General features: G+C 37.8%; 1 protein-coding gene across 2 annotated transcripts in view; it reads left to right on the forward strand.

The window, feature by feature from the left end:
• The window catches only part of GOSR2 (golgi SNAP receptor complex member 2), a 38,963-nt gene that overhangs the window by 6,382 nt on the left and 5,803 nt on the right, over positions 1-26,778 (forward strand). Inside the window, exons 2-5 of one of the 2 annotated variants that reach the window (XM_053699736.1) lie at positions 16,172-16,236; positions 17,783-17,891; positions 25,154-25,286; positions 26,307-26,447. In XM_053699736.1, coding sequence (XP_053555711.1) covers positions 16,172-16,236; positions 17,783-17,891; positions 25,154-25,286; positions 26,307-26,447 — 448 coding nt within the window. The remainder of the gene's footprint in view (positions 1-16,171; positions 16,237-17,782; positions 17,892-25,153; positions 25,287-26,306; positions 26,448-26,778) is intronic. The other variant, XM_053699737.1, reaches the window with a different exon arrangement.

Genomic DNA, 26,778 nt, shown 5'->3' on the forward strand with positions numbered 1-26,778 from the left:
GGAGTATAGAGAATTAAACAAATTGCAAAAAAAACAAGCAGAGGACCTAATGACACACACAATTACATCATATCAAGTTACCCCCTTCATATCACTTGGAGTATGTATAGAAACCCGTAGGTACCCACTAGGACGATCATCCATATGGATACACTTTGGGTGATAGCTTGCAATCTTGTGGCATATGAGTCCCATCATAGTTATTTGGTGTAGAATGGTCCGAAATCAAGGACAGTGTTCAGTCCCCTTGGTACTAGGGTGTCCAATGTATGAATCCATTTGGTTTCAACCTGTAGCAACTTTTTCGCCCTATTCCCACCCCTTGTCAGTGGGGGTACATGATCGATCAACATCGATCTTAGGCTGGATAAACTGTGATTGCAACTAGCGAAGTGGCGTGCCACTGGCTGTTCTGAGTCCCCTTTTTTGAGTGCTTCCTGGATTTCACAGTGGTGATTCGCCATCCTGTCCCTGAAGCTCGTTATCGTCTTACCGACATAGACCAGAGAACATGGGCAAATTAATATATATATGACATGTGCTCGTGCATGTCAACCTGTACCGAATGGTATGCCGTCTGTTGGTGTGTGGATGTTGGAACGTCTGGCCCCTCATCATGCTATTGCATGTAATGCAATTTCCGCATGGGAAGCATCCATTCTTTGATGTCTTCAGCCAGGTATCCTTCTGGTAACAGTTGATTGGATCTGTTTTCACTAATATGTCCCTCAGGCTCTCTGCCCTGCGGTAGACCATCCTTGGAGGTTTCATCTTATGAAAAGGAAGTGATGGATCCGTTTCTAAGAGTGACCAATGTTGTTGTGTGGATCTCTTCAGTGCACCGATTGCCGGGGTGTAGGTGGTCACGAAATTCAGTTGCTCAGTCTCCATGTTGGATTCTATCCGTTTACCCTTCGTAGGGTTCTCAAGTAATTCATTCTTAATGGTTCGGACCATCCCATCATCATAGCCTCTAGCCACTAGTTTCTTCTCCATTTCCGTGAGCTGTTCCATCATAGTGGGTACCTCACTATTGTTGCGGATGACTCGCATCAGTTGAGAGGTGACAATCCCTGTCTTTTGGTGCCTGGGGTGGAAGCTCCTAGCCTCTAATAAAGAGTTACGGTCTGTTGGCTTTGTGTTTAACGATGTGCCAAACCCAGGAGACAGGGAGCCACTGGCTCCTAGAATCTTACCCCTGGCTCCTAACCTTTTAGATTATACTCCATATATCTATATATGAATACCACTATCTGGCTCCTAAAAGTATGTCTGGCTCTTAAATATTCTTACTGGCCCCTAAATTTTAAACAGATTTGTCGACCCCATATTATTTATTTATATATCGCCTGCACTTGCAGAAACTCTTCTGTAAATTATTTTCATTACAAATGTGCTTGTCCTTAAAATGATTTCGATACTGCTCATGTTTTTACAATTCTATACCAGACAAGTATTGAAATTGCAAACTTTTTTTTTTTTTCTTAAAAAAAATATTCAGAATATTATAAAATTAAACATTTTATAATCACAGCATTAGTGTTTCCTACACCCCCTCTTTTTTCTTCTTCACTTAGGTGACATAGAGAATGGTCCCACCCGCTCTCTATGTAAGCAAAAGTTATGTTTGCGGATAGGTAGAACTTGCGCCTCTTTTTTTTTTTTTTTTTTTTTTTTTTTTTGTCTTTCTAACTTATTTTTATTGAAGCTTTCCAAGAACAGACATGTAAAAAAATAGACATTTTGATTACTTATGGTAAGAATATTATGCCAAACAGAGAGTTTTTTTATTTCGAAGTCTCTTAACAGTCCTTGTGTTCTTGTCTTTGGTAAAAGAACACTTTAGTTGAGAAGTTGTCTGTTCTTTTTCAGCTATTTTACCATTTAATAGTTAACTTAAACTAAACATAACATCCAAATTATGTGAAATAAATTACATAAACAATAGAACCATTTTGTAGCTTAGGTTTCTCATTCCAAAAATCTATAGACGGTTAACAACAAATAACAATTGTCTGAGCCTCCTGCAAATTCTATATGGAACCTCATTGTAAATTGTTTGTAATATCTTCTCAGGGTGATTTATTTTCGTGTACTAATGCACGGCTTAACTTATTGGTCTGTTCCTGTATGTCCCTCTCTCTAGTCAAGTCCATTGTCCTGTAAGGTGTCTTTCCAAAATGTATATTGTATTACGTAATGGATAAATGATCTGCTTTTGTGCGTCAATGTCTAGTAACAGAATGAAGGGTTCCCACTTTTTGATGAATTTTTTTGGTTTTTATTTAGATCCCCCATAGTGTCCCATTTTTCTCTTGTCAATTAGTAAAGAATAATAATTTTTAATTCACTCAACTTTGGTATTTTGCTTGCAGGCGAGTATTTAAGAATTAATTTCCGTGCTAGGAGTACTACATTAGTGATAAAGGTTCTCAGCGTTTTCGTTATGTTATCTATGTTGAGGAGTAGAACTTCCCCTTCATTCAGGGCAATGTTTTGTTTTGTAATTGTTTTTGACCAGTATGCAGTCTGAGCCCAGTGTTTATTAATGTGTAGGCAAGCTTTGATAAAGTGTAAAATGTCCGGGTCTGGGTATTGACATTTTAGACATGTTGGTTATACAGGGAGTGCAGAATTATTAGGCAAATGAGTATTTTGACCACATCATCCTCTTTATGCATGTTGTCTTACTCCAAGCTGTATAGGCTCGAAAGCCTACTACCAATTAAGCATATTAGGTGATGTGCATCTCTGTAATGAGAAGGGGTGTGGTCTAATGACATCAACATCCTATATCATGTGTGCATAATTATTAGGCAACTACCTTTCCTTTGGCAAAATGGGTCAAAAGAAGGACTTGACAGGCTCAGAAAAGTCAAAAATAGTGAGATATCTTGCAGAGGGATGCAGCACTCTTAAAATTGCAAAGCTTCTGAAGCGTGATCATCGAACAATCAAGCGTTTCATTCAAAATAGTCAACAGGGTCGCAAGAAACGTGTGGAAAAACCAAGGCGCAAAAAAACTGCCCATGAACTGAGAAAAGTCAAGCGTGCAGCTGCCAAGATGCCACTTGCCACCAGTTTGGCCATATTTCAGAGCTGCAACATCACTGGAGTGCCCAAAAGCACAAGGTGTGCAATACTCAGAGACATGGCCAAGGTAAGAAAGGCTGAAAGACGACCACCACTGAACAAGACACACAAGCTGAAACGTCAAGACTGGGCCAAGAAATATCTCAAGACTGATTTTTCTAAGGTTTTAGGGACTGATGAAATGAGTGAGTCTTGATGGGCCAGATGGATGGGCCCGTGGCTGGATTGGTAAAGGGCAGAGAGCTCCAGTCCGACTCAGACGCCAGCAAGGTGGAGGTGGAGTACTGGTTTGGGCTGGTATCATCAAAGATGAGCTTGTGGGGCCTTTTCGGGTTGAGGATGGAGTCAAGCTCAACTCCCAGTCCTACTGCCAGTTTCTGGAAGACACCTTCTTCAAGCAGTGGTACAGGAAGAAGTCTGCATCCTTCAAGAAAAACATGATTTTCATGCAGGACAATGCTCCATCACACGCGTCCAAGTACTCCACAGCGTGGCTGGCAAGAAAGGGTATAAAAGAAGAAAATCTAATGACATGGCCTCCTTGTTCACCTGATCTGAACCCCATTGAGAACCTGTGGTCCATCATCAAATGTGAGATTTACAAGGAGGGAAAACAGTACACCTCTCTGAACAGTGTCTAGGAGGCTGTGGTTGCTGCTGCACGCAATGTTGATGGTGAACAGATCAAAACACTGACAGAATCCATGGATGGCAGGCTTTTGAGTGTCCTTGCAAAGAAAGGTGGCTATATTGGTCACTGATTTGTTTTTGTTTTGTTTTTGAATGTCAGAAATGTATATTTGTGAATGTTGAGATGTTACATTGGTTTCACTGGTAAAAATAAATAATTGAAATGGGTATATATTTGTTTTTTGTTAAGTTGCCTAATAATTATGCACAGTAGAAGTCACCTGCACACACAGATATCCCCCTAAAATAGCTATAACTAAAAACAAACTAAAAACTACTTCCAAAACTATTCAGCTTTGATATTAATGAGTTTTTTGGGTTCATTGAGAACATGGTTGTTGTTCAATAATAAAATGAATCCTCAAAAATACAACTTGCCTAATAATTCTGCACTCCCTGTAGATGTGTCCCTTTTCCCCCAAAACTCGCAGTATTATATACGCCTGGTGCATAAGTTTAGTATGAGTTTCTCTTAGATCTGAGTCTATTGTTGCATTTCTTCCTGTTTGAAAGCTGTCTATTATTTTCTGGTTTGTGATAAGTTCTTCTGGCAGGGGAGACCATCTCGTTATGATTGAGCCAATTGTCTGTGTTTCTATAATTTGTAATAATGTTTTATATAGTAGGGAGATAGAGTGCTTAAACAGTGTGATACATGACTCTCTGATCAACTACTGTGTGTAATGTTTTGCCTGTAAGTATGCTTAATGATGGTTCATTGGTAGTTAAAATTCTTCTCAGCTCCTGCTGTCAGACAGAGCAGGAGCGAGCTCCACTGTGTATAATGGCGCGGTAGGGCCGGGCTGTGACTATACAGCTGGCCCGATGCGCTGTGCGAAACAAACAGACCCGCTCAAAAGAGCACAGAGAGCGGGTCTGTAAAACAGCCGTTTTTTAAAAAAATTAAAAGGGTATATTATGTTTTACAAAGTTTGGCTAATATTTTCAAGGTTTACTGACACTTTAACCTTGTTCTTAAAGTTTTGCAACTGGCTCAGTTTTAAACCTATGCATTTCATAGAAATGAAGTTATTATCTTGGAAGGTTTTGTTTCTTACCGCTATTTCTTCTGCTCAGAGGGTTTCTGAACTCTCAGCTTTGCAGTGGGACTTTCCTTATCTCATACTTCATGCAGATAAGGCAGTTCTTCGTACCAAGTTTGGTTTTCTTCCTAAGGTAGTTTCGGACAAAAATATTAATCAGGAAATTGTTGTTCCTTCTCTCTGTCTAATCCTTCTCATAAAGAACGTTTGTTGCACAACTTAGATGTTGTGCGGGCACTTAAATTCTATTTGCAGGCGACTAAGGATTTTCGTCAGTTTTCTGCATTGTTTGTTTGCTTTTCTGGGAAATGTAAAGGACAGAAAGCTACTGCCACTTCTCTTTTTCTCTGGTTGAGACGTATTATTCTTTTGGCATATGAGACTGCTGGTCAGCAGCCTCCTGAGAGAATTACAGCTCATTCCACTAGGGCTGTTCTTCTTCTTGGGCCTTTTAAGAATGAGGCCTCTGTGGAACAGATTTGCAAGGCTGCGACCTGGCCTTCTTTGCACACCTTTTCTTAATTCTATAAAGTTGATACTTTTCCCTCGGCTGAGGCTTCTTTTGGTAGAAAGGTTCTTCAAGCGGTGGTGCCTTCTGTTTAGGTTACCTGTCTTGTCCCTCCCTAATCATCTGTGTCCTCTAGCTTGGGTATTGATTCCTAACAGTAATTGCTGATTCTATGGACTCACCATGTCTTAAGAAAGAAAAGAAAATTTATGCTTACCTGATAAATTTATTTCTTGCCGCGGTGAGTCTACGGCCCTCCCTGGTTTTCAGACAGTTTTTTATATAAACCCCAGGCACCTCTACACCTTTTGTGTTATTTCCTTTCCTTTTCCTTCGGTCGAATGACTGGGGGTTATGGAAAGGGAAGTGATACTTAACAGCTTTGCTGTGGTGCTCTTTGCCTGATATTCCCAACAGTAATTGCTGATTCCGTGGACTCACCGTGTAAAGAAATAAATACATTTATCAGGTAAGCATAATTTTTTTTTTTGCGGGTTTCTATCTAATTGTATACCTAAGTATTTGAAATTGTCCTTAACTATTTTGAATGTTGTATAACTGTTCCCCTTTCTCAGGATGTAGCCTCATAAGTTTGGATTTTTCGCTGTTAATTTCTTAGCCTGATATTTTCCGAATAATTCTATGGTAGGCTATCAGGCCCTGGCGTTTTACCCTGAGGTAGATCTCTAATATCCTTATTTATTTCTTCCTTCGGGATGGGCAAACTAAGTGTGTCAGCTTCCAACCTTGGTAATTTAGGTAGGTTTAAGTTGGACCAAAAATGGTCTCTGAGTTGTATATTTATGGGTGCTGCGTCATAGAGTATTTGGTAGTATTCTATAAAGACTTTGGAAATTGTGTTATCTGATACTAGTGTGTCTCCCGATTTTAAAGGGACAGTCTACACCAGAATGTTTATTGTTTTGAAAGATAGATAATCCCTTTATTACCCATTTCCTAATTTTGCATAACCACCACAGTTATAATAATATACTTTTAACCTCTGTGATTATCTTGTATCTAAGCCTCTGCAAACTGCCCCTTTTTTTCAGTTCTTTTGACAGACTTGCAGTCTAGCCAATCAGTGCCTGCTCCCAGATTACGTCACGTGCACGAGCACAGTGTTATCTATATGAAATATGTGAACTAACACCCTCTAGTGGTGGAAAAACTGTTAAAATGCAATCTGAAAGAGGTGGGCTTCAAGGTCTAAGAAATTAGCATATGAACCTCCTAGGTTAAGCTTTCAACTAAGAATACCAAGAGAACAAAGCAAAATTGGTGATAAAAGTAAATTGGAAAATTGTTTAAAATGACATGCTCTATCTGAATCATGAAAGTTTATTTTCGCCTAGACTGTGCCTTTAATGTTAGTTATTAACCTCTTTGGTTTCAGTATTTTTGTTAGTGCTGCTAGATACTTCCCAGTTTTATTATCAAATCGGTAATAGAAGCCTGACGTTTTGTTCAGGGTATGTAAGGAATTTTACAACAGGTAAGTATCTCTCTGCTGTTTTATCTGGTAATATTTGCGTCTATTAGAAAGTGTGGGGCATCGCAGGTATTTATTATACAGGTTTTTAAGCTGACGGAGTAAAAGCTCTGATTTTGCCTTGTATTGTTTCTTCAATTTTATTGTATTGGAGGTAAGATGGCCTGAGCAGCTTCCAAGTAAAGCATTGGTTGGTTAATATGTGCAATATTTGACTCCTTGTAGTGATTCCATTCAATGGTCAAAAAGGCATGAAAGCCAAGGTCATTATAAAGATAGGATGGGCATCTCCGATTGTTCGATTTTCTTTCTGTCATGTGTAAATAAAATGTCATTTGAATGGGGGAATGATCTGAGAGCGTCATATCTAGTATTTCTGTTTGTTCAGTTTTTGGAATTAAGGAGGGAGATATAAGGAAATAGTCTATGAGGGATAATGTATGTTTTGCAGTTGACAAACATGTGTAGCCTTTCTTTTCTGGGTTCTTATCTCGCCAAATGTCTCAAGTTTAATGAAGTCCTAAACTTACTAATTATTCCGGAATCTCTTTTAGGGTATTTGTTGTCTATTTTAATGCTTTTAGTAGATGTGGGGTCACGGAATTGATCAAGAGGTGTCTATGGTGCTATGTTAAAGTCTACCCCTATCTCCATTGGGAGATCTAAAAATGGTATTAGCTTGTGCATCATGTTCCAGAACTTGTGTATGTGATCTTGTGGGCCATAGACCCCACAAAGTACCAAGTGGCATTCAAATATTTTGAGATGAACCACAATGTATCTCCCCTCGTCATCTATATCACATTTAATAATGTAATACAGTACATTTTTCCTGAATAAAATAGCTACACCCCTAGACAATTCGTATGGGGTATATAATATCTCTCTCATCCAGTTTTGTTTTAGTTTTTGGTGCTCAGTCTGTGAAAGGTGGGTTTCTTATAGGATGGTTATGTCGGTGATTATTGTTTTGAGGTGCTTCAGTATTGCGTTACGCTTTGATGGGGGAAGTTAATCCCTCCCACATTCCAAGCTGTTAGGTTAATGTGGGATGCAGTTTTACTCATGTTTTACTGTGGTTGTTGTGTAAAAGAGAATACCTTGTGATGCATATATAGAGGATAGTGAATTGCTGTACCGTCCGATGTCCAGTAATACTTGTCTTTTGTATGGTGAGGTATTCAGACCTAGGTTGGAACACCGCTTTCAATCCCAGATCTGGGGGAATGATTACATAGTTAGACATAGCAAAGTAAATGTCGACATGTCATCATTACTTGCAACTTGATTCTGGAACACGAGGCTATGAAGCTACAATTTAAATTAAAAACCAAGAAAGAAAATAGGAACAAAATAATTAACATAACAATAACATAATAACAATTATTTAACAGTCTGGTTGGCCTGTATGGAGGCCTTGCAAGTATCATAGATAAAACTAAACACTCACAAGTGTACCAGTGAGTGCCCTCATCCAATATATTTGAATTAAAATGACGTAAGGTATAATTACTTTAGCCTTTTTAGATATTGTCTGTGTCTTTTTTTCGGGTTTAATTTCTTTACCTTAAGAATATTATCATGTATCATTTTTTTTCAATCTGGGGTGTCTCTAGTGGAGTCTTGTTTCTTCTCTTCTTGTTCTAGAAAGCGTTGGAGTTGTTTCAGGGACTCTAAGAACTTGTATCCTGCCGATGTGTGGATTCATAGTTTTGCCGGTTATAATAGCGAGACTGTTTTCCCTTGGTCAAAGAGCTTCTTTCAGTATGGTGCAAATTATCTTCTTCTTCTTCTTCTAGTGACCTCGAAGGAGTAATCTTGAAAGATGAGAAATTTCTTGCCTTCAAACGTGAGCAGACCATTTTGTCTGTACGCTCTCAGAATGGCTATCTTGTTTTTAAAGTTGAGGTACTTTATCATAACTTGTTGCAGAAATTTTGCAGTATCCTTAACTTTCCCTGCAATTCCCACTCTGTGTGCTCTTTACTTGGTATGGTAGTGTATTTTCTGGGAGTTTGAGAAGCATTGGTAGAGTTTTTTTTTCAGCGAAATCGATCAGGATTGAGCTTGCGACAGTTTCTGGTAGGCCTACCATGCGTAGATTGTTGTGGTGCAATTTGTTATCCAGATAATCTATTTTCTCAGATAAGGCTGTATTCTGTTTTTGTAGGGCTACGATGCTGGTGGATTGAGATCTTTGCAGGCCTTCTACTTCTGAGATGCGCTGTTCTGCTCTAGTAATTCTGGTTGAAAATTGCTTGAGATTAGACGCCATGGAGTCCATTCCTGTTCGCAGCTGTTTCATCTTAGGAACAGCGCTGAGAGTTGTGTGACAATTGCGTGGGTGTCTTGTCCCATCACATCCATCACTGTGTCTCTGTTTTCTACTTTTGCAGGGGTTTCAGTCTGATCTTTTGACCTTTTGTCATTCTGTTTGTTTTTGGCTGCCATGGTGTCAGTAGTTTTCTTATAACAAGTGTAGTATTTCTGCATACAACAAAACCTTTAAGGTATTAGCCCGAAACTTTATATTTGCTATTTAATTTGATATCTGCTCAGTCCTAGTGAAATATATAGGGTTGACTGTAGAGTTTCACTGTTGCATGTATTGAGAAAACTTGATAAGTACGCCTGTATTAATTGGCTCCAGCAAAGAAGAGTATTTCATTCCCTTGGAGGTTAAAAGTATGCACTAGGTAGTATGCGAGAGTCAGCTGTTATATTGCTGTGTTCTATAAAGGCATTTCAAAAATAATTCCTGTTACTGGATTATTCGGTGAGGGTATACTCTCTTTCAGTATTTCCTATTCATCACACTATATTTAGGCCCAGATTTGAGACGTTTTCTGCTTGATGCAAACCTCATTATAGTGCATAGTTGAGGTGTCTTGTATCGTGTATTTAAAGGGACAGTCTATGCCAAAAAATACTTTCATGATTCAGATAGAGCATGTAATTATAAACAATTTTCCAATTTATTTTTATCACCAATTTTGCTTTGTTCTCTTGGTATTCTTAGTTGAAAGCTTAACCTAGGAGGTTCATATGCTAATTTCATAGACCTTGAAGGCCACCTCTTTTCAGAATGCATTTTTACAGTTTTTCACCACTACAGGGTGTTAGTTCAAGTATTTCATATAGATAACACTGTGCTCATGAAGTTATCTGGGAGCAGGCACTGATTGGCTAAACTGCAAGTCTGTCAAAAGAACTGAAATAAAGGGGCAGTTTGCAGAGGCTTAGATACAAGATAATCACAGAGGTTAAAAGTATATTAATATAACTGTGTTGGTTATGCAACACTGGGGAATGGGTAATAAAGGGATTATGTATCTTTTAAAACAATAAAAATTCTGGTGTAGACTGTCCCTTTAAGCTTGTTATTGACCCCTTTATCTGTCCTAAATGCCTGTGTGGTGTTGTACCTTACTGTTGAAGCGTTTTAGTTGCTGATGCAATCACCACGTGTCTATTGCTGCTGCCTTTAGGCCTCTGTGGCGTCGGATTAAATGCAGGGGCCACTTTGCTATAAATTTCAGGGCCTTTTTCGCCCACCGTGTGGTGAATTCTGGAGTTCCCTGATGGGTGATAACACCCTTGCTTGTGCTGATGTTCCGGGTTGTGTGCGGGCCTCAATGCGCCTTTGTCACGCTTTATTTTTATTGGCTCCTGGTGTTGGAGCGGGTCTTTGGGCTCCTCTTGCTGTCTCTGCCGGGCAGTGCAAAGGGTATCCTACCTATGGCGGTGTATAAAGCGTCCTTTTTGACGGGTAACGGCCTGGATTCTTAGTGCGATCACGGAGCTCCTACTTCATGCGACCGTCTCGTCAGCCCTCCCACCGGAAGTCTCATCCTGCGCTCCTCTCTTAATGGCTTTTTTTTTGAGGTGCCCTATGGCACATGATTTGATTGGATATCACATTTAGTATTAGGGGGGAAAAAAAGCACTCAAGGAAGAGGCGGCTGGCGGTTTGATAAGAAATTAAACTTATATCTTCGCTTTAGCACAAAGTTAGTCTTGATCAATGAGCATGGCAATAAAAAACAACCGTTTCCATTTTCAGCTTGCACATTGAAAAAGGTTACCATCACTTTAAAATGAACAGAAAATCTGTTGGCAGTTTAACACGTTAGTAACACGTTTAACACGTTGTAACACGTTAGTATGAAAATAAAAACATTCTAGTTCAGTTATTTGAGTTTCCCTGTTATCATTTCCATTCTCATGTTTTTTTAGACTTGCCTATAGCAGGGGTTTTCAAACCTGTCCCCATGCCTCCCTAACAGGCGAGATTTTCAGGATTACCTTGGGTGAGAGCATGTTAATAACTATGTGTACTAATCAACTGATTATTTCACCTGTGCTCGATTTCAGGTATCCTGAAAATCTGGCTTGTTAAAGGGCCACTAAACCCCAAATCTTTCTTTCGTGATTCAGATAGAGAATAGAAATTTAAACAACATTACAATTTACTTCCATTATTTATTTTGCTTCATTTTTTAAATATCCTTAGTTGAAGAAAAAGCAATGCACATGGTGTGCAGCAACCAATGAGCAGCTAGTGAGCATATCTAGATATGCTTTTCATCAAAGAATATCAAGAGAATAAAACAAATTAGATAATATAAGTAAATTAGAAAGATGTTTAAAATTGCATTCTCTTTCTAAATCATAAAAGAAAAAATGTGGGTGGCATGTCCCTTTAAGTAGGTCTGAGGACAAGTATGAAAAACCCTGCTCTAGAGTAATTAGATAAACTTTTAGGAACCCTTATGCCACCTATACGTTGGTTTTTATATTTGGTTGGTTGTTTTTTATTTTTTTATTTAAATGCCCAGTAGCCAAAACTGTACTTTTCAAATATATTGCAATAAAACAGCAAATACAGGATCAGTAACACTTCTAAAATGTTCCTTCATTACCAAGCAACCCTAATAAACTTCTTTAGATCTTTAATGAGAACTGCTAATTCTAAAACATGGCTTTTTGGACTGGTAGTGCGTTCTCATACTTGTATCAGTATGGGACTAGTACACAATCTCAGATGCAACATTTGTTTCACTAGAATCCTTTACTTTCTGATCAGAATCAGCATCTCCAGTACTAGAATTTTCCAGCCATAACTTTTATGACTTGCATATTTTCTGCCAACACCTCTGGAACAGTAGGGAATGCTGTATCAGTTATTATTTGCTACCTTTAGAATAAAAGTGACATGAAACACACAGTTTTTCTTTCATGATTTAGATAGAGCATACAATTTTTTTTAACAACTTGCCAATTTGCTTCTGATATCAATTGGGCTTCATTCTCTTTATATACTTTGTTGAAGGAGCAGCAATGCACTACTGGTAACTTGCTGTACACATCCGTAAACCAATGACAAGGCGTATATATGCATCTAGCTGAGTCTGCCTAGGTATGCTTTTCTACAAAGAATGCTAAGAGAACTAAACAAATAAGAAAATTGTATGCTCTATATTAATCAAGAAGGAAACATTTTTGGTTTCATATCCCTTTAAGATTTTAAATTGTTCTCTAATCTTAATGTATATTTTAGTTTAGCAGTGGACACTTAAAGTGAAGGTCAATTTGGATGAATTAGTGCCCGGTTTTTAATAAACCTATTAAAAACAAGGGCACTTTAATTAATCAAAATTGACATTTCACTCCTTTTCTTCAAAAACTTACCTTTTAATCCTGAAAGCTGCTGCAGCGATTCCTCGCCTGTCGCAAGCCCTCTTCCCAGGTCCAAAATGACGAATCCGGCTTCCTCCAATCACAGCGTTGCATCGGGCCATGATCCCCCCCCCCGGGAGGGAAAGTCATGCTTGGAGGAAGCTGGATTTGTCATTTCTGACGTAAGAAGAGGCTTCCGACGGCCGAGGGAATCGCTGGAGCGGCTTTCAGGAATAAAAGGTAAGTTTTTGAAGAAAAGGAGTGAAATGTCAATTTTGTTGAACTTAAGTGCCCTTGTTTTTAATAGGTTTATTAAAAACCGGCACTAATTCATCCAAATTGACTTTCACTTTAAACACTTAAAGGGACATACATAAATCACCAAAATTGATTGAACTTTTAGAATAGAGTGAGTACACAACCTGTGCGACTGACAAAACTCCCAAACATTTGCTTTCTCTGACTAGGAAAAATGACATAAAAATATAACGCAAACATTTAAATATACTCCAGTTTGAGAGTGCAGTCAATTTCCATGATTTGCAAAGGAAACTTTCCATTGCCAAAGTCTAAACACATTTTTTTTTAACCTATACTCAACATTTAAATTCATTAATAGGTCATCAAGATATAAGTACATTTTAAAACCTCAAACATTTACCTTTCAAATACATTTAAGTTAAAACTTTAATTTGACCTTAAAACCAGCAGGTGTGGGGTTAATTACTTTGATGTCTCCTTTAAGCATAGGTTTTAAAGGGACAATAAACTGTGTACAGCTACAAAAGAATAGTAACTATTCACTGTTATTGTACAGGTAGCCCTCAGTTTACGCCGGGGTTAGGTTCCAGAAGGAATGGTTGTAAATCGAAACCGTTGTAAATTGAAACCCAGTTTATAATGTAAATCAATGGGAAGTGAGGGAGAGAGGTTCCAGGCCCCTCTCAAAATTGTCATAAGTAACACCTAATACATTATTTTTAAAGCTTTGAAATGAAGACTTTAAATGCTCAACAGCATTATAAACGTAATAAAATAATCACACAACACAGAATATATAATTGAACTAAGTTAAATGAACAAAAACATTTGCTAACAGCATTATAAACTTAAAGGGACATAATACTCATATGCTAAATCACTTGAAACTGATGCAGTATAACTGTAAAAAGCTGACAGGAAAATATCACCTGAGCATCTCTATGTAAAAAAGGAAGATTTTTTACCTCACAATCTCCTCAGCTCAGCAGAGTAAGTTCTGTGTAAAAAGTTATACTCAGCTGCTCCCAGCTGCAGGTAAACAAATTTAAAAAAAAATGAAGAAATGAACAGCAGCCAATCAGCATCAGCAGTGCTGAGGTCATGAACTCTTACTGTGATCTCATGAGATTTCACTTAACTCTCATGAGATTTCATAGTAAGCTTCCTTTACCTGATTGGTGAAATAATATGAGAGTGCACGATGCTAGTCCCTTCAGATGTCCCAGGACAAACACACTAAAATGCTGCTTAGAAATCCTTTACAATGGGAGGTGGCTACTGAGGAACTTTTGAGGTAAAATATCTTTCTTTTTTACATAGAGATGTTCAGGTGATATTTTCTAATCAGCTTTTTACAGCTATGCTGCATCACTTTCAAGTGTTTAAACATTTGGGTATTATGGCCCTTTAATAAAATAATCACACAACACAGACTTCACTTGCATTTTTCTGCAAGCAGTTCTTTCTATGCATTCCAAACGACTGATTTTATAGACAGGAAGATCTTGTTCCTTTGAAATCTGCTTGATAGCTCAGGTCTGGTTAAACTGATTAATTTCAGCTTGCTTGGCTTTGCTGCAACACAAGCTGACAGCTCCACCTACTGGCTATTTTAATAAATGCACTGCTTCTCAAGGCTTTTCAATAGCAGTCATATGACTGGAAAAAAAGGTTGTTATTCTGAAACGGTGTAAATTGAACCGTTGTAAAACGAGGGCCACCTGTATTTCATCCTGTTCCTACAGCTCTTTACAAATCAGTTCTTCTGTTTTAATAGCTTAAAGGTGCCAGATACTGAAGCTCCGCCTCTTTGTACTGTGGGCTGCCATCATGGTGCTCAGGTATTCTCACAGCCTGTGACAGAAGCTGTGCACACTCACAGATCAGTAATATTGCCCACATTTTTTACAGCTGTATAATGTGCTTCAGGTTAGTATACATGATACATCATATGCATGTTGCACTTTTTACACAGCTTTACAGTTACACAACATATACAGGCATATCTCGTTTTATAGCACTTCGCTTTATTGCACTTCGCAGATATTGCTCTTACAAATTGAAGATTGTGGCAACCCTGTGTCAAGCAAGTCTATCTGTGCCATTTTGCCAACATATATACCCATATAAACACATAAATACACATATATACCCATATAAACACATAAATACACATATATACCCATATAAACACATAAATACACATATATACCCATATAAACACATAAATACACATATATACCCATATAAACACATAAATACACATATATTTACACCTATATAAACACATCACCAGCAAAAAGATTATGACTCACTGAAGGTTTAGATGATTGTTAGCATTTATTAAGCAATACAGTATATTTTAATTAAGGTATATACATTGTTTTTTAGTCGTAATGCTATTGCACACTTAATAGATTGCAGTATAGTTTAAATATAACTTTTCTATCCACTGGGAAAGGAAAAAAATGAGTGTGACTCACTTTATTGCGATATTCACTTTATTGCGGTGGTCTGGAACCGAACACACACAATATCTCTGAGGTACGCCTGGGTTTTTAAAAAACACTCAATAATATAGAGCAATGTACAGCTCCTGTATTGTATCATGTACCATAACCTGAAGCTCATACAGCTGGAAAAAAAAGGAAATATTACTGATCTGTGAGTGTGCACAGCTTATGTCACATGCTGTGAGAATACCTGAGCTTCAAGATGCCAGTCCCCAGTAAAAAGGGGTGGAGCTTCAGTATCTGGCTCCTTTAAAGTGATGGTTAATTTTGATGAATTAGTGCCCGGTTTCTAATAATCCTATTAAAAATAAAAACAAGGGCACTTTAATTCATCAAAATTGACATTTCACTCGTTTTCTTCAAAAACTTACTTTTAATCCTGGCAGCCGCTCCAGCACTTCCTCCGCCCGTCACAAGCCTTCTTCGCAGGTCCAAAATGACGAATCCGGCTTCCTCCAATCACAGCGTTGCATCATGCCAAGATTCCCCCGTGGGAGGAAAGCCGTGATTGGAGGAAGCCGGATTTTTAATTTCTGACATCTGCAGAGGCTTCCGACTGCCGTGGGAATTGCTGGAGCGGCTGCCAGAATGAAAAGGTAAGTTTTTGAAGAAAAAGAGTGAAATGTCAATTTTGATGAATTAAAGTGCCCTTGTTTTTAATAGGATTATTAAAAACCGAGCACTAATTCATCAAAATGGACCTTCACTTTAAGCTATTAAAACAGATTTGAAAAGAGCTTGAGGAACAGGATGAAAAGCAATAACATAGTGAGTAGTAACCATTCTAGGGTAGTTGTGCCCAGAAGTTTAATGTCCCTTTATCATATTATTATACATATATTATAGGACATGCACTGAAACAAATTGAAACATTGTTTTGTCTTTCTCCTAGGCACATCCATGATCTTCAGTCCCATATGGGACGACTGGAGACATGTGACAGACAGGCTGTTCATCGTAAGTATTTGTGAACTTTGATAACACTATTTTTCTTGGATATAAACCTGAAGCAGATTAGAGTATTCCTCAGCAGAGAAATCCAGAATCTTTAATTATTTGCATAAAGGAACACTCTCACATTTATTATCATGTATTTTAGGCATTAAAAATATAGCTATTAAATAATAGGGATGTTGAGGACTGGCTCTGATCATTTGATTTTTAATCTGGCATTGAAAAGGTTTTAAAACCAGTTCTTTTAACTGAATAATAAAGCATCTCCAAAGCTACCAACAAAATGTCTAAATGAAAGATGTAACAAGATGTATATTGTCTGGAATGCTGAGTACACAGAGGAGACACAGAGCATTTCAATTCAAATTAAAGGGACAGTCTACACGGTATCTGCACGCACCTCAATCTATCTGCTGCACTGTGTACACTACACGCCGCCCAGTGCCACCTCATGCAGGGCATGAATACATTATTCTGGGGAAAATGACTTTATTCGGCAGCCGTAATATGGCCACCAAACTCCTCCTCCCTCCTTCCTCGTGGGTTTGGTTGAAATCGCATCCAGCAGTGTATGTGTGACTGGACTGGATTACACAGAGACTCGGGCAGATACAGCGTGTGTCATCAATTTTACAAGCGAGAGCCTGATCGTTGGGTGCTGCAATACAATAGATGCGCCCATGGATTCTCTGGGAGGAATTATGCTGCCATCCTACAACGGCCGAATGGGAAGGTATTTTCTAAAATACTTTTTTCCTTTTGCCCTGCATGAGGTGCCACGTTGCGGCATGGGGTGTACACAGTGCAGCAGTTAGATTGAGGTGCATGCAGATACTGTGACTGTAGACTGTACCTTTTATATGATTTTGTAGTATATACAAATATGCTTGTAGTAAAAACTATCACTGAATGCAAAAAGGAATACGAGCGTATGCCCGTATTCCTTTTTGCATTCAGATTCTCATGCATGGTCAGAATACCAGCAGTGGTGCAATCTGTGTTACCACTAACTCTATAAGCAAGAATGATTAAGAATGCAAATTACTTTGACCATCTGTTGTATGCTCCGCAGGACAAGTCACAGTAAAATTTACCCTCAAAGTAGTCATAGCTTTTACTAGAAGAATATTTACTAATCAAAGTATATTGCAAACATGCTTAGAATCAGATTATAAATGCATTTTAATTTTAAAGGGACATTAACTCAAGATGTTTTTATAATGTGTATGAAAGAGCAGTTAACAGTGTTACAAATACTTTTTGCATAAAAATATTATTAAAGGTGCTTGAATGGATATTTAGCATAGAACTTATACTCATGGATCAATTGGTCAATAGCTTATGAAGATTATTTATAGCACTTTTGGTTGACAGGGACGTCCAGAAGCATAAACTATCAATGTTTAAGGGGTCACTAAAGTCAGAATTAAACTTTCACGATTTATGTACAGCATGTAATTTATAAAACAACTTTTTTTTTAACTATTCATTTGTTGATTATGCATTTATAATGTATTTAATGGTCCTTTTTACACAATTCTTTCCAAAGTGGTGGAGAATGAGATCCAAGCTAGAATAGATCAGATCTTCAGCAGCTTGGAGCGTCTGGAAATCTTGTCAAGCAAGGAGCCACCAAGCAAGCGACAAAATGCAAAACTGTGAGTTTTGTCTGTGGGTTAGCCCCTAACCAGGGTGGATTTAATGTAAATCAAATTGATTTAAATCATCAGTAAGTAAGACTTGATCATCATTCAGGGCCGCCATTAGGAGGTGAAAGGGGGTACTCCAGTTAGGGGCCCAGTGGGCCAAAACCCTGACAGGGCCAGGCGCCATTACTGTCTTAAAATTAGGCCTTGGTACCCTGGTTTGGGTATATGCCCCTGCTGACTTAGTCCAGTACAGCTGGTCCCTTTCAAGGCTGCATGGCTGGGAACTAGAATGCTGTGCAGCAAGATGCCTTCAAATCAGAGGGGGCGGGAGGGGCTCCTGCTGGAGCGACTCTCAAGGAGTGAATGGGGAAGGAAGGGACTCAGAGTAGCAGAAGCACATGGTACTGGGGAATACACCAAGAAAAAAGAGGCTGCACAACGGATCCAAATGAAAAACACAGGTTTATTCGTGTAGATAAAACCTAGACAGACATGGACAGTTAGGTAGCCTGACGCGTTTCATGCCCCCTAGTGGCGCTTATCGGAGACTCTACCAACCTGTCCATGTCTGTCTAGGTTTTATCTACACAAATAAACCTGTGTTTTTTATTTGGATCCATTGTGCAGCCTCTTTCTTGTTGTTGCTATTAGTGGCTGGTTCTCGCACCTTGCATGGATAGAGTACTGAGGGCTGTGAAAAACTACGCTTGCTGGCGGATGACGTCATCATTCCATGACACTGCATTTTCCAAGTGACCATAAGCTGTAGCAGTTGTATTTTCACTTTTACTGGGGAAAACACCCCCCAGCCGCAGCACATACAGACTGGGTTAAGAATGGCACACATCACGGTATCTTTGGTCCACACTGACATACTAGACTATTGGAAATAAGCTGGACTGGTGATGAGATGACAACATTTTAGGGGGCTATAGTGTAATAGTGGATTATCTAATAGAGGAAAATGTACTGCTCAAGTAAGGAGAAGGGATTGAAGAGGATCTCTGTTAACTATTTTTTCTGATCCTTGCCCTGTATGTATTATACATTCATTTAACTTGCCTGTTCCTGCCTCCTTTCATTGTCACATGATAGTATATAAAATCTTACAAGGGCATATGTGAAAGTCTAAGAAAGAACTTATTTGATTTATCTTACAATAATGAATAACCCTATGTTATATGCATTTTGAAAGCCTAGAAAAATCTTATTGTAATAGAAAATATTCAGCAGCTAAACAGTTTTGCATGAACCAGCAAAACATAAGCCATGATAACAGTTTTTTGGAAACAATATCTGTAAAAAGCCTGTTACACTGACATTTACATCCAAAAGTGCAACAATTTATCATATGTATGAAATAAGATTATTTTTTTAACTCTTAAGCAATTTATGAAATTATAGGATAACACTTACGTTATTTTAAAACATATTTTGTTGCGTTAACTTCTAAAAACAAATACTAATAACTAATTAAAAAGTCTGCCTAAAAGAGCTCCTTATATCTTACTACATCTATATCTATCTACTGTGGGGGCCCCCAATCAATTGTTTAGTATGGGACCCCAACATTTCTGGTGGCATCCCTGTCATCATTTGTTATCAATTTAGTTAGAAATAGCCTAACAAAGCTTTATTTAGAGAGATTCTCTGAGTTCAGTGACAGAAATCTAAAGCTACGGAATATCAGACATACCCTGAAGTTCCTGAATCGAGCAGTGTTTTTTTGTAAAGGATCATTCTAGTGTAAGAAAATGTTTTGCTTATATGTTTAACGCCTTTATGGATAAACATTTACTCTCAATCTAGACTCAAGGTGCCTGATGATCAAATATTCTCCTGCTTGGAGAGAAACTGGTGTTCAGACTTCTCAGGGGCTGAACTCACTGAATGCTCAAAGAAAAAGGGGTGAACCCTCTAGCACTACAACATCTCTCTCATTTCTGTATCTGACGGAGATACAAGCCCAGTGCAATATAGCACTGCATTATTTGAAAGTTTGTTACACTTTATGCTTTATATTTTATATTGGTTTATACTTCAGATTGGGTCCTTTCATTATTAAAAGAAACAATCAGTAACACTAAGGGTGTGTTACTACTAGGGGGCGCACAGGACCTTATATGATTATTATGTAAATAGGCTAAGAGACAAGAGAACAAGATATTACATATAATAACTATAATAAAATATACTATATGAAATAATGTAAACAAATAAGAAACAATTCTTATAAATATGGGACTATGAGAAACATAGGATACAACACAAATAATAGCAAATACAGTAATAAGAAATTCCTGAAAGGTTCTTATCTGGAAATGCTGTCTTCTTCTGCAATGTTATATAGATGGTAAATGTCCCAATTGGGGTGGGTATAGTCCCAAATGATGAATGTGATCAAATACCAGGATGATCAATGATCAGGAACACAGATGATGACTGGAGTCAGCTGCTTTGTCAGGGAAATCAGGATCTAAGAGCAAGTTTTCTCTGTGAAAAAAATCACAAAAAGACAAAGGCGCCTCCTAGTGTAATACAGTTGGTGAAAGAGATTTGTTAGGTAATCAAAAAGGTACTCACAAGTGGAGCAGCACCCAATTGTGCTAAATCAAACAGACTGGGATCTCCCAGTGTCCCAGCTCACTGACACTGCAAGGAAACTGGTTTCTCCAATGTCTTGCCGGACTGACAGAGCTCAGACTCTCACAAAGAGGTTTACATAAAACCAAATTTTATTAATAAAATAAAAATCTCAGTGTCTCATGACACTAGATATTAAAAGAACAAGCAACGCGTTTCTCAGACTGCTGTCTGTTTCATCAGGCTTCTAGTAAAAGCTATGACTACTTTGAGGGAAGCCTGATGAAACAGACAGCAGTCTGAGAAACGCGTTGCTTGTTCTTTTAATATCTAGTGTCATGAGACACTGAGATTTTTATTTTATTAATAAAATTTGGTTTTATGTAAACCTCTTTGTGAGAGTCTGAGCTCTGTCAGTCCGGCAAGACATTGGAGAAACCAGTTTCCTTGCAGTGTCAGTGAGCTGGGACACTGGGAGATCCCAGTCTGTTTGATTTAGCACAATTGGGTGCTGCTCCACTTGTGAGTACCTTTTTGATTACCTAACAAATCTCTTTCACCAACTGTATTACACTAGGAGGCGCCTTTGTCTTTTTGTGATTTTTTTCACAGAGAAAACTTGCTCTTAGATCCTTTCATTATTATCACATTTTACATTTCGCACTTTCTATTTTGTATTTGAATACATTTAGGTCCAGCAGTGATTTTACACATTATGATTATGTTTTCAAGGTTTCTGTGTTACTTTAACAAATTAGAATCATACTTTGCATTTCTGTGTGTATATTTTACAACTTACATTTCCTCTATTTTAAAATAAAACACAGTTTCAGAAAGTGGGAGGGGCAGGTGAGTTCCCTGGGCTCAACGAGGGTATGTCCTGAAGCTCTCATACAAGTCTAATGAAATGCTTTAAGCATTTTAAATAAGCGGGTATCGCTGTATTATCTTGCCAGCTGTATTCAGATAAAGTTTGTTCAAAATACACTTATTTAACTGACAAAATAGTAATATATACTAAACTATCAGCAAAAGCAAGTTTAAATTGTAGTGAAAATATTTCAGTTTAATTTGAAATTGATGCAAACTGAGCCTTTATATCCGCCCTAGGTGTTCTCTAGTTACCTTCTCTTTCCCCTGTGAAATTCTTTATCCCAGAGAACTTGATTACTTTCTAAGGAAGGCATTTGTCTGGGACTCCCAGGTTCCGCCCTTTTTCATATAGAATTCAATGAATTCAGCCACTGTGAAGTCTGCACTATAATTTATCTCCCAGCTAGAGAATCTTTGCTTATCATGCCCATAGAAAGCAATGGAGCTCTGTGGGAAACTAAAGCTGTCATCAAGAAATACAAAGTGCAATGTAATTTGTAAAATACACACAAATTCACAAAGTATAATCCTATTTTGTTAAAGTTACACAGGAGCATAATCAGAATTTGTTAAAATCACAATCCTAAATACTTATATATAAAAAATTAAAATACAAAATAGAAAGTGCAATGTTTAAATTTAATAAAACTTAATCTGACGTGTAAATTAATATAAAATACAAAGCACAAAGTGTAAATACAGCAGAACTCTTATCATGCAATGCTATATTGCACTGGGCTTGTCTCACTTTCACATACAGAAATGCAGGGAACGCCCCTTGGAGAAGTAAAGCAAAATCTGCCTTTTAAGAATTTCACTTGGGATCTTGCAGTGCTGGAGGATCATTTTAGAATATCTCACTTAAGTGGAGAGCTTTAGATCATCAGGTTCTAGATGAGGCCACAGCTAGTAATTGGAGCATACACCTGCTTCACATCTATCTATAATATTATTATTATTATTATCATACTTTATTTATAAAGCGTCAACTAATTCTGCATCACTGTCCATGGGTAAAAATGATACAGTAATTGTAAGAGAACATTTGCCAAACAAATACAGGAGGAATTGAGGGCCTGAGTCACTGAAATCTGTGAGTGCTGGCAGTTGTTGTTTTTTTGCTGTGTGGACTAAAGTAGGTATATCACTAAGATTACAAGTACAAAAGAAGTGCATAGGAGATACTCAACACCATTATAGAATTGGAACAAACCATTCACCTCTGACACATTAAGGAACTGCAATTATTATTTTTTTTATTGGTAGAAAGAAATGTTAGAGATCCTATCTGCAAGCACAGTCCGGACATCAAAAAGCCTCTGCAGTGTTTTATGATAATCATTTACAAAAGAGGAGGGGGGCAAAAAAGGGAATTCTGCTAATTCTGAGCCGAAGATTCCACAACCCTGAGCGCTTTGGGGGAAGCAATTAATATAGGGAGGTCAGAGAAGGGGCAAAGAACAGGCTTCCTGTGTGAGATTTTGTGGTAATGGTTTAGTTGCCACATAGAGCAGGTAGAACAAGTGTTAACTCTTTAAGTTCCAGTGTATGAAAAATTAGTAGTTACATGTTTAGTGGATAAAATGGTAATTCCAACTGCAGCACCCTGATCTAATCTGTGTGTCATGTTTAACCCTTGCACCTTTTTGACATAGTTACTACGTCACACAGTACTTTGCCCAGCATACTGTACCTATGTCCAGCACAGAGGTGCAGGTTGTGCTTGGGGGGCAGAAGGCCTCTGCCTTCATATTGTAAAGGAAGCACTGATCATGCCCCCTTACCATATGTTGCCTATCATTACAGAAAGTGACACTGTCTGTAACGATCTTTGCAGGGGTGCAGTTGGGAGTTGTCGGGTGGAGACAGGTAAACAGCCTATTGCGGGAGGGGGTAAAGAGGGGCAATTCCTACACTGCAGAAAAAGTTTTTTTCTGGGTATAGAGAGAAGGGAGTCTCTATACTACATAAAAGTGCTAGCTAGGAGGGTGGAGGTGGGTGCCTACACTACATCAGAAATAAAAACGGTGAGGGGGGAGTGTGAGGGTGATCCCTACACTACAGAAAATAAATAATTGTGATGGGATCTGGGAGCTTGTACCCTGATTTGGGAGGGATCAAATAGTTATCAGGGAGGTGTCAGGTGGGAGGGTAATCCCTACACTACAGCAAATATTACCCTTAACAGCTAACTGATTAACCGATTCACTTCTGAGCATTTCAGAAGTGTTGCTCAGTTGCAATTGGCGTCCTTCTAATTACCAAAAGCAATGACAAATTCATACATGTCTAAATGGTGGGGATCCTAGAGACGCTTTAACAACCGTTTGTCTTATGACTGGGTTAGTTGAATGTAAATAATTTCACTGAAATTACCAAAAAAAAATTAAAAACAAAACAAAATTTGTTTGAAAAAAAAACAAACATTTTTATGTGATTGCATTTGGCGGACAAATGGCGACATGAAATGTACCACAGTGCGCTCAATACCCTTGGTTGTCTAATAATTTTGGGAGTCAATTTTGAGACTTTGGGCAGTTCTGCTATACTTAATATAAGTTACCTCATTGCATTACTTTAGATATACCTGCAGATAAAGACCTTAAAATGAACAAAAATAGTACAAAAATTATATACACGTTTGGTCTTGGCTGTATTAGAGGATGCAAATGAACACATTTTGAGATTTGGACAAGATTTTATTTTAAATTCCTGGTAGCAAAGTGGTTAATAGGTTAAGTATTAAAGGGACAGTCTAGTCAAAATTAAACTTTCATGATTCAGATAGGGCATGTAATTTTAAACAACTTTCCAATTTACTTCTATTATCTAATTTGCTCAGTTCTTTAGATATCCTTTGTTGAAGAAATAGCAATGCACATGTGCGAGCCAATCACACAAGGCCTCTGTGCAGCAACCACTGATCTAGATATACTTTTTAGCAAGTGATATCAAGAGAATGAAGCAAATGAGATAATGGAAGTAAATTAGAAAGTTGTTTAAAATTACATACTCCTTTCTAAATCACAAAATAAAAATTTTGGGTTTCATGTCCCTTTAATGGCAGAAACTACTAAATTAGCCTAATGGAAGGTAATATACAATAAGTTAGAGCCAGTGTCCTCAAAAAGGTAGCCCATGATTTGTCATTAACGCTTAAAGGGACATTGTACTTTACATTTTTCTCCCTTTTAATGTGTTCTCAATTCATTTCACATGCCTGCCGGAGTTTATTAAATTGTTTGCAAATCACTCCGTTATCTTTATTTTGTCATTTGAAATATCTGTTTTCGCTAGTTGAAACTGCCAACTATACTGAAAATATGAATGTTTGTTTCCTCTTTAGAAAAGCTATGTAAACAGGACAGAACATTAAGTTAACCTCCCAATCGGAGGTGCTAGAGAGAGACATTTGTTTCTGAAATAGCTGGTTTTGCTCATTGAACCCCCTGCCTAAATTAACATTTCAGTAACTGTTAGACTCTGTGTACAAAAATAAATAACAGGTCAGTGGTTTCTGAAGCCATAGTACTAAACATTTTCACTTTTGACACCTAATTATTTTTGCATTTTGCCCACATACATGTGTAAAGATTCTTTACTGGCTAATAAAACTGTATGAGTGACCCCTAATTTTATATAAACTTGTCATCCCATGTTTTAGATATTCACTTTTTCTATAGTATATTTTTCAGGTACATTTTCTTCATTATAGCTCTTGCTTCTAATAATAATACTTCCAAGATACATTGAAACAGATCCCTATTTCTTCATCCCTCAGATTTTGTTAATTAAATTGCAATGTGTTTTTGTAGCCGTGTCGACCAGCTGAAATATGATGTACAACATTTACAGACAGCTTTAAGAAACTTCCAGCATCAGCGTTACACTCGGGAGCAGCAGGAACGAGAACGGGAAGAGCTTCTTTCTCGGAATTACACCACAAATGTAAGTCATATAGGGCCAGAAAACATGTAAATCCAAGGGAGATGCAGGAAAACCCTGTGAGCTAGCGCTACATGCTTCTTGCAGTCTTCTTGCGCCGAACGTTTTGTATTGCTCTCTGTTTTGCATTTGTATAGTAGACTTTTCTCCCTGCCTCCTAAAAATGTGGGGCTCATTTCTAAGTTTTTTTTATATATATTTGTCACTGCTGGGTTAAATCAGACCTCAAATTGTATTCAGGATGTGTTTGTAGCTTGGTTGTGTTATATGTAATTTAAAATACACTATCAAAATGTCATTGGCAGTTCCTTTCTGACCTTTGATTATTGAACATTTTTATTTGTTGGAAGTTCTTTAAATCCCATGAAACTGTCACATAAAGTTTGTGAGGCCATACATAAATGTAATAAAACCAGCATATAAATGGCAGATTACATACAGAGTCAGTATAAGAAGTCGACACATGGGTAGACCTAGATCGACAATTTTGTGGTCAGACACTGAGTGGATTAGAAAATATGAAGTAATAATGAACTGGAGTGAAACAGCAAGCAAGAGTGATACACTTAATCTGTTACACACTGGTTAATAGAAAGTGTAGGGCACTTATAGAGCACGGATAAGCCTCACGTGCTTCAATGCTTCAAAAGAAAACGGCTGAAAAGATCAGAGTAAAACCTACAGCTGTATTATTCCTGCCATCATGTAAACATTTTAAAATGGGAATTGGCAAATGTAAGGAGCACAAGATTCCTTTCTATGACATTTTCTGAAAATACTTTTATCAAATAACAAATATTTAATAAACATTTAAATAAACTGGTTAGTTGTAATAGATGGTGAGTATGCTGACACTAAGTACGAATTACATCGTTCATTTGGCTGTATAAATCCTTATACCTTATTGTAGTCCTTAAATTGTAAACTCTACAAGCTAGGGGAAATTAAACATTAATATTTAGTTTCACACTTCTACCAAGATTAATTTACCAGAGGGCTTCCCCCTCCTCATTTCTCATGCAGGACTCAGAGACCTCTATACCAATGGATGAGACTCTCCAATTTAACTCCTCGGTCCGTAACGCCCACCAAGAGATGGACAACCTACTGGGGAGCGGGAGCAGTATACTAACAGGGCTGAGGGAGCAGAGGAAGACTCTGAAGGTGGGGAGAAGTTGTAGGGTGGACTTGACAGGAAGTGGGAGCAGCCAAGCAAATCAGTCCAGTCCTTTTTCTCAAAATCAGTCCTATCTGCCACCCTACCTGTTTTATCTATTTACTATATATTTCTCTAAGTAAACTATTTGCATTATTCGAGCTGCTGGCCCTTCCTCCTCATTTCTTTTTACCAGACTTGCCTGCTACTTATTTTCTACACCATACTAATCTGTCTCCTCCATATCTATCCTTGATACAAACTAGCATGCCTTGATACAGGTACCTAAAATCAGACGCCTTCCTAAAAAGCCTACAGATTAAATATTTCTATTATTTT

Source organism: Bombina bombina, chromosome 1 (genome assembly GCF_027579735.1).
Source record: "Bombina bombina isolate aBomBom1 chromosome 1, aBomBom1.pri, whole genome shotgun sequence".
NCBI classification, from domain to species: Eukaryota; Metazoa; Chordata; class Amphibia; order Anura; family Bombinatoridae; genus Bombina; species Bombina bombina.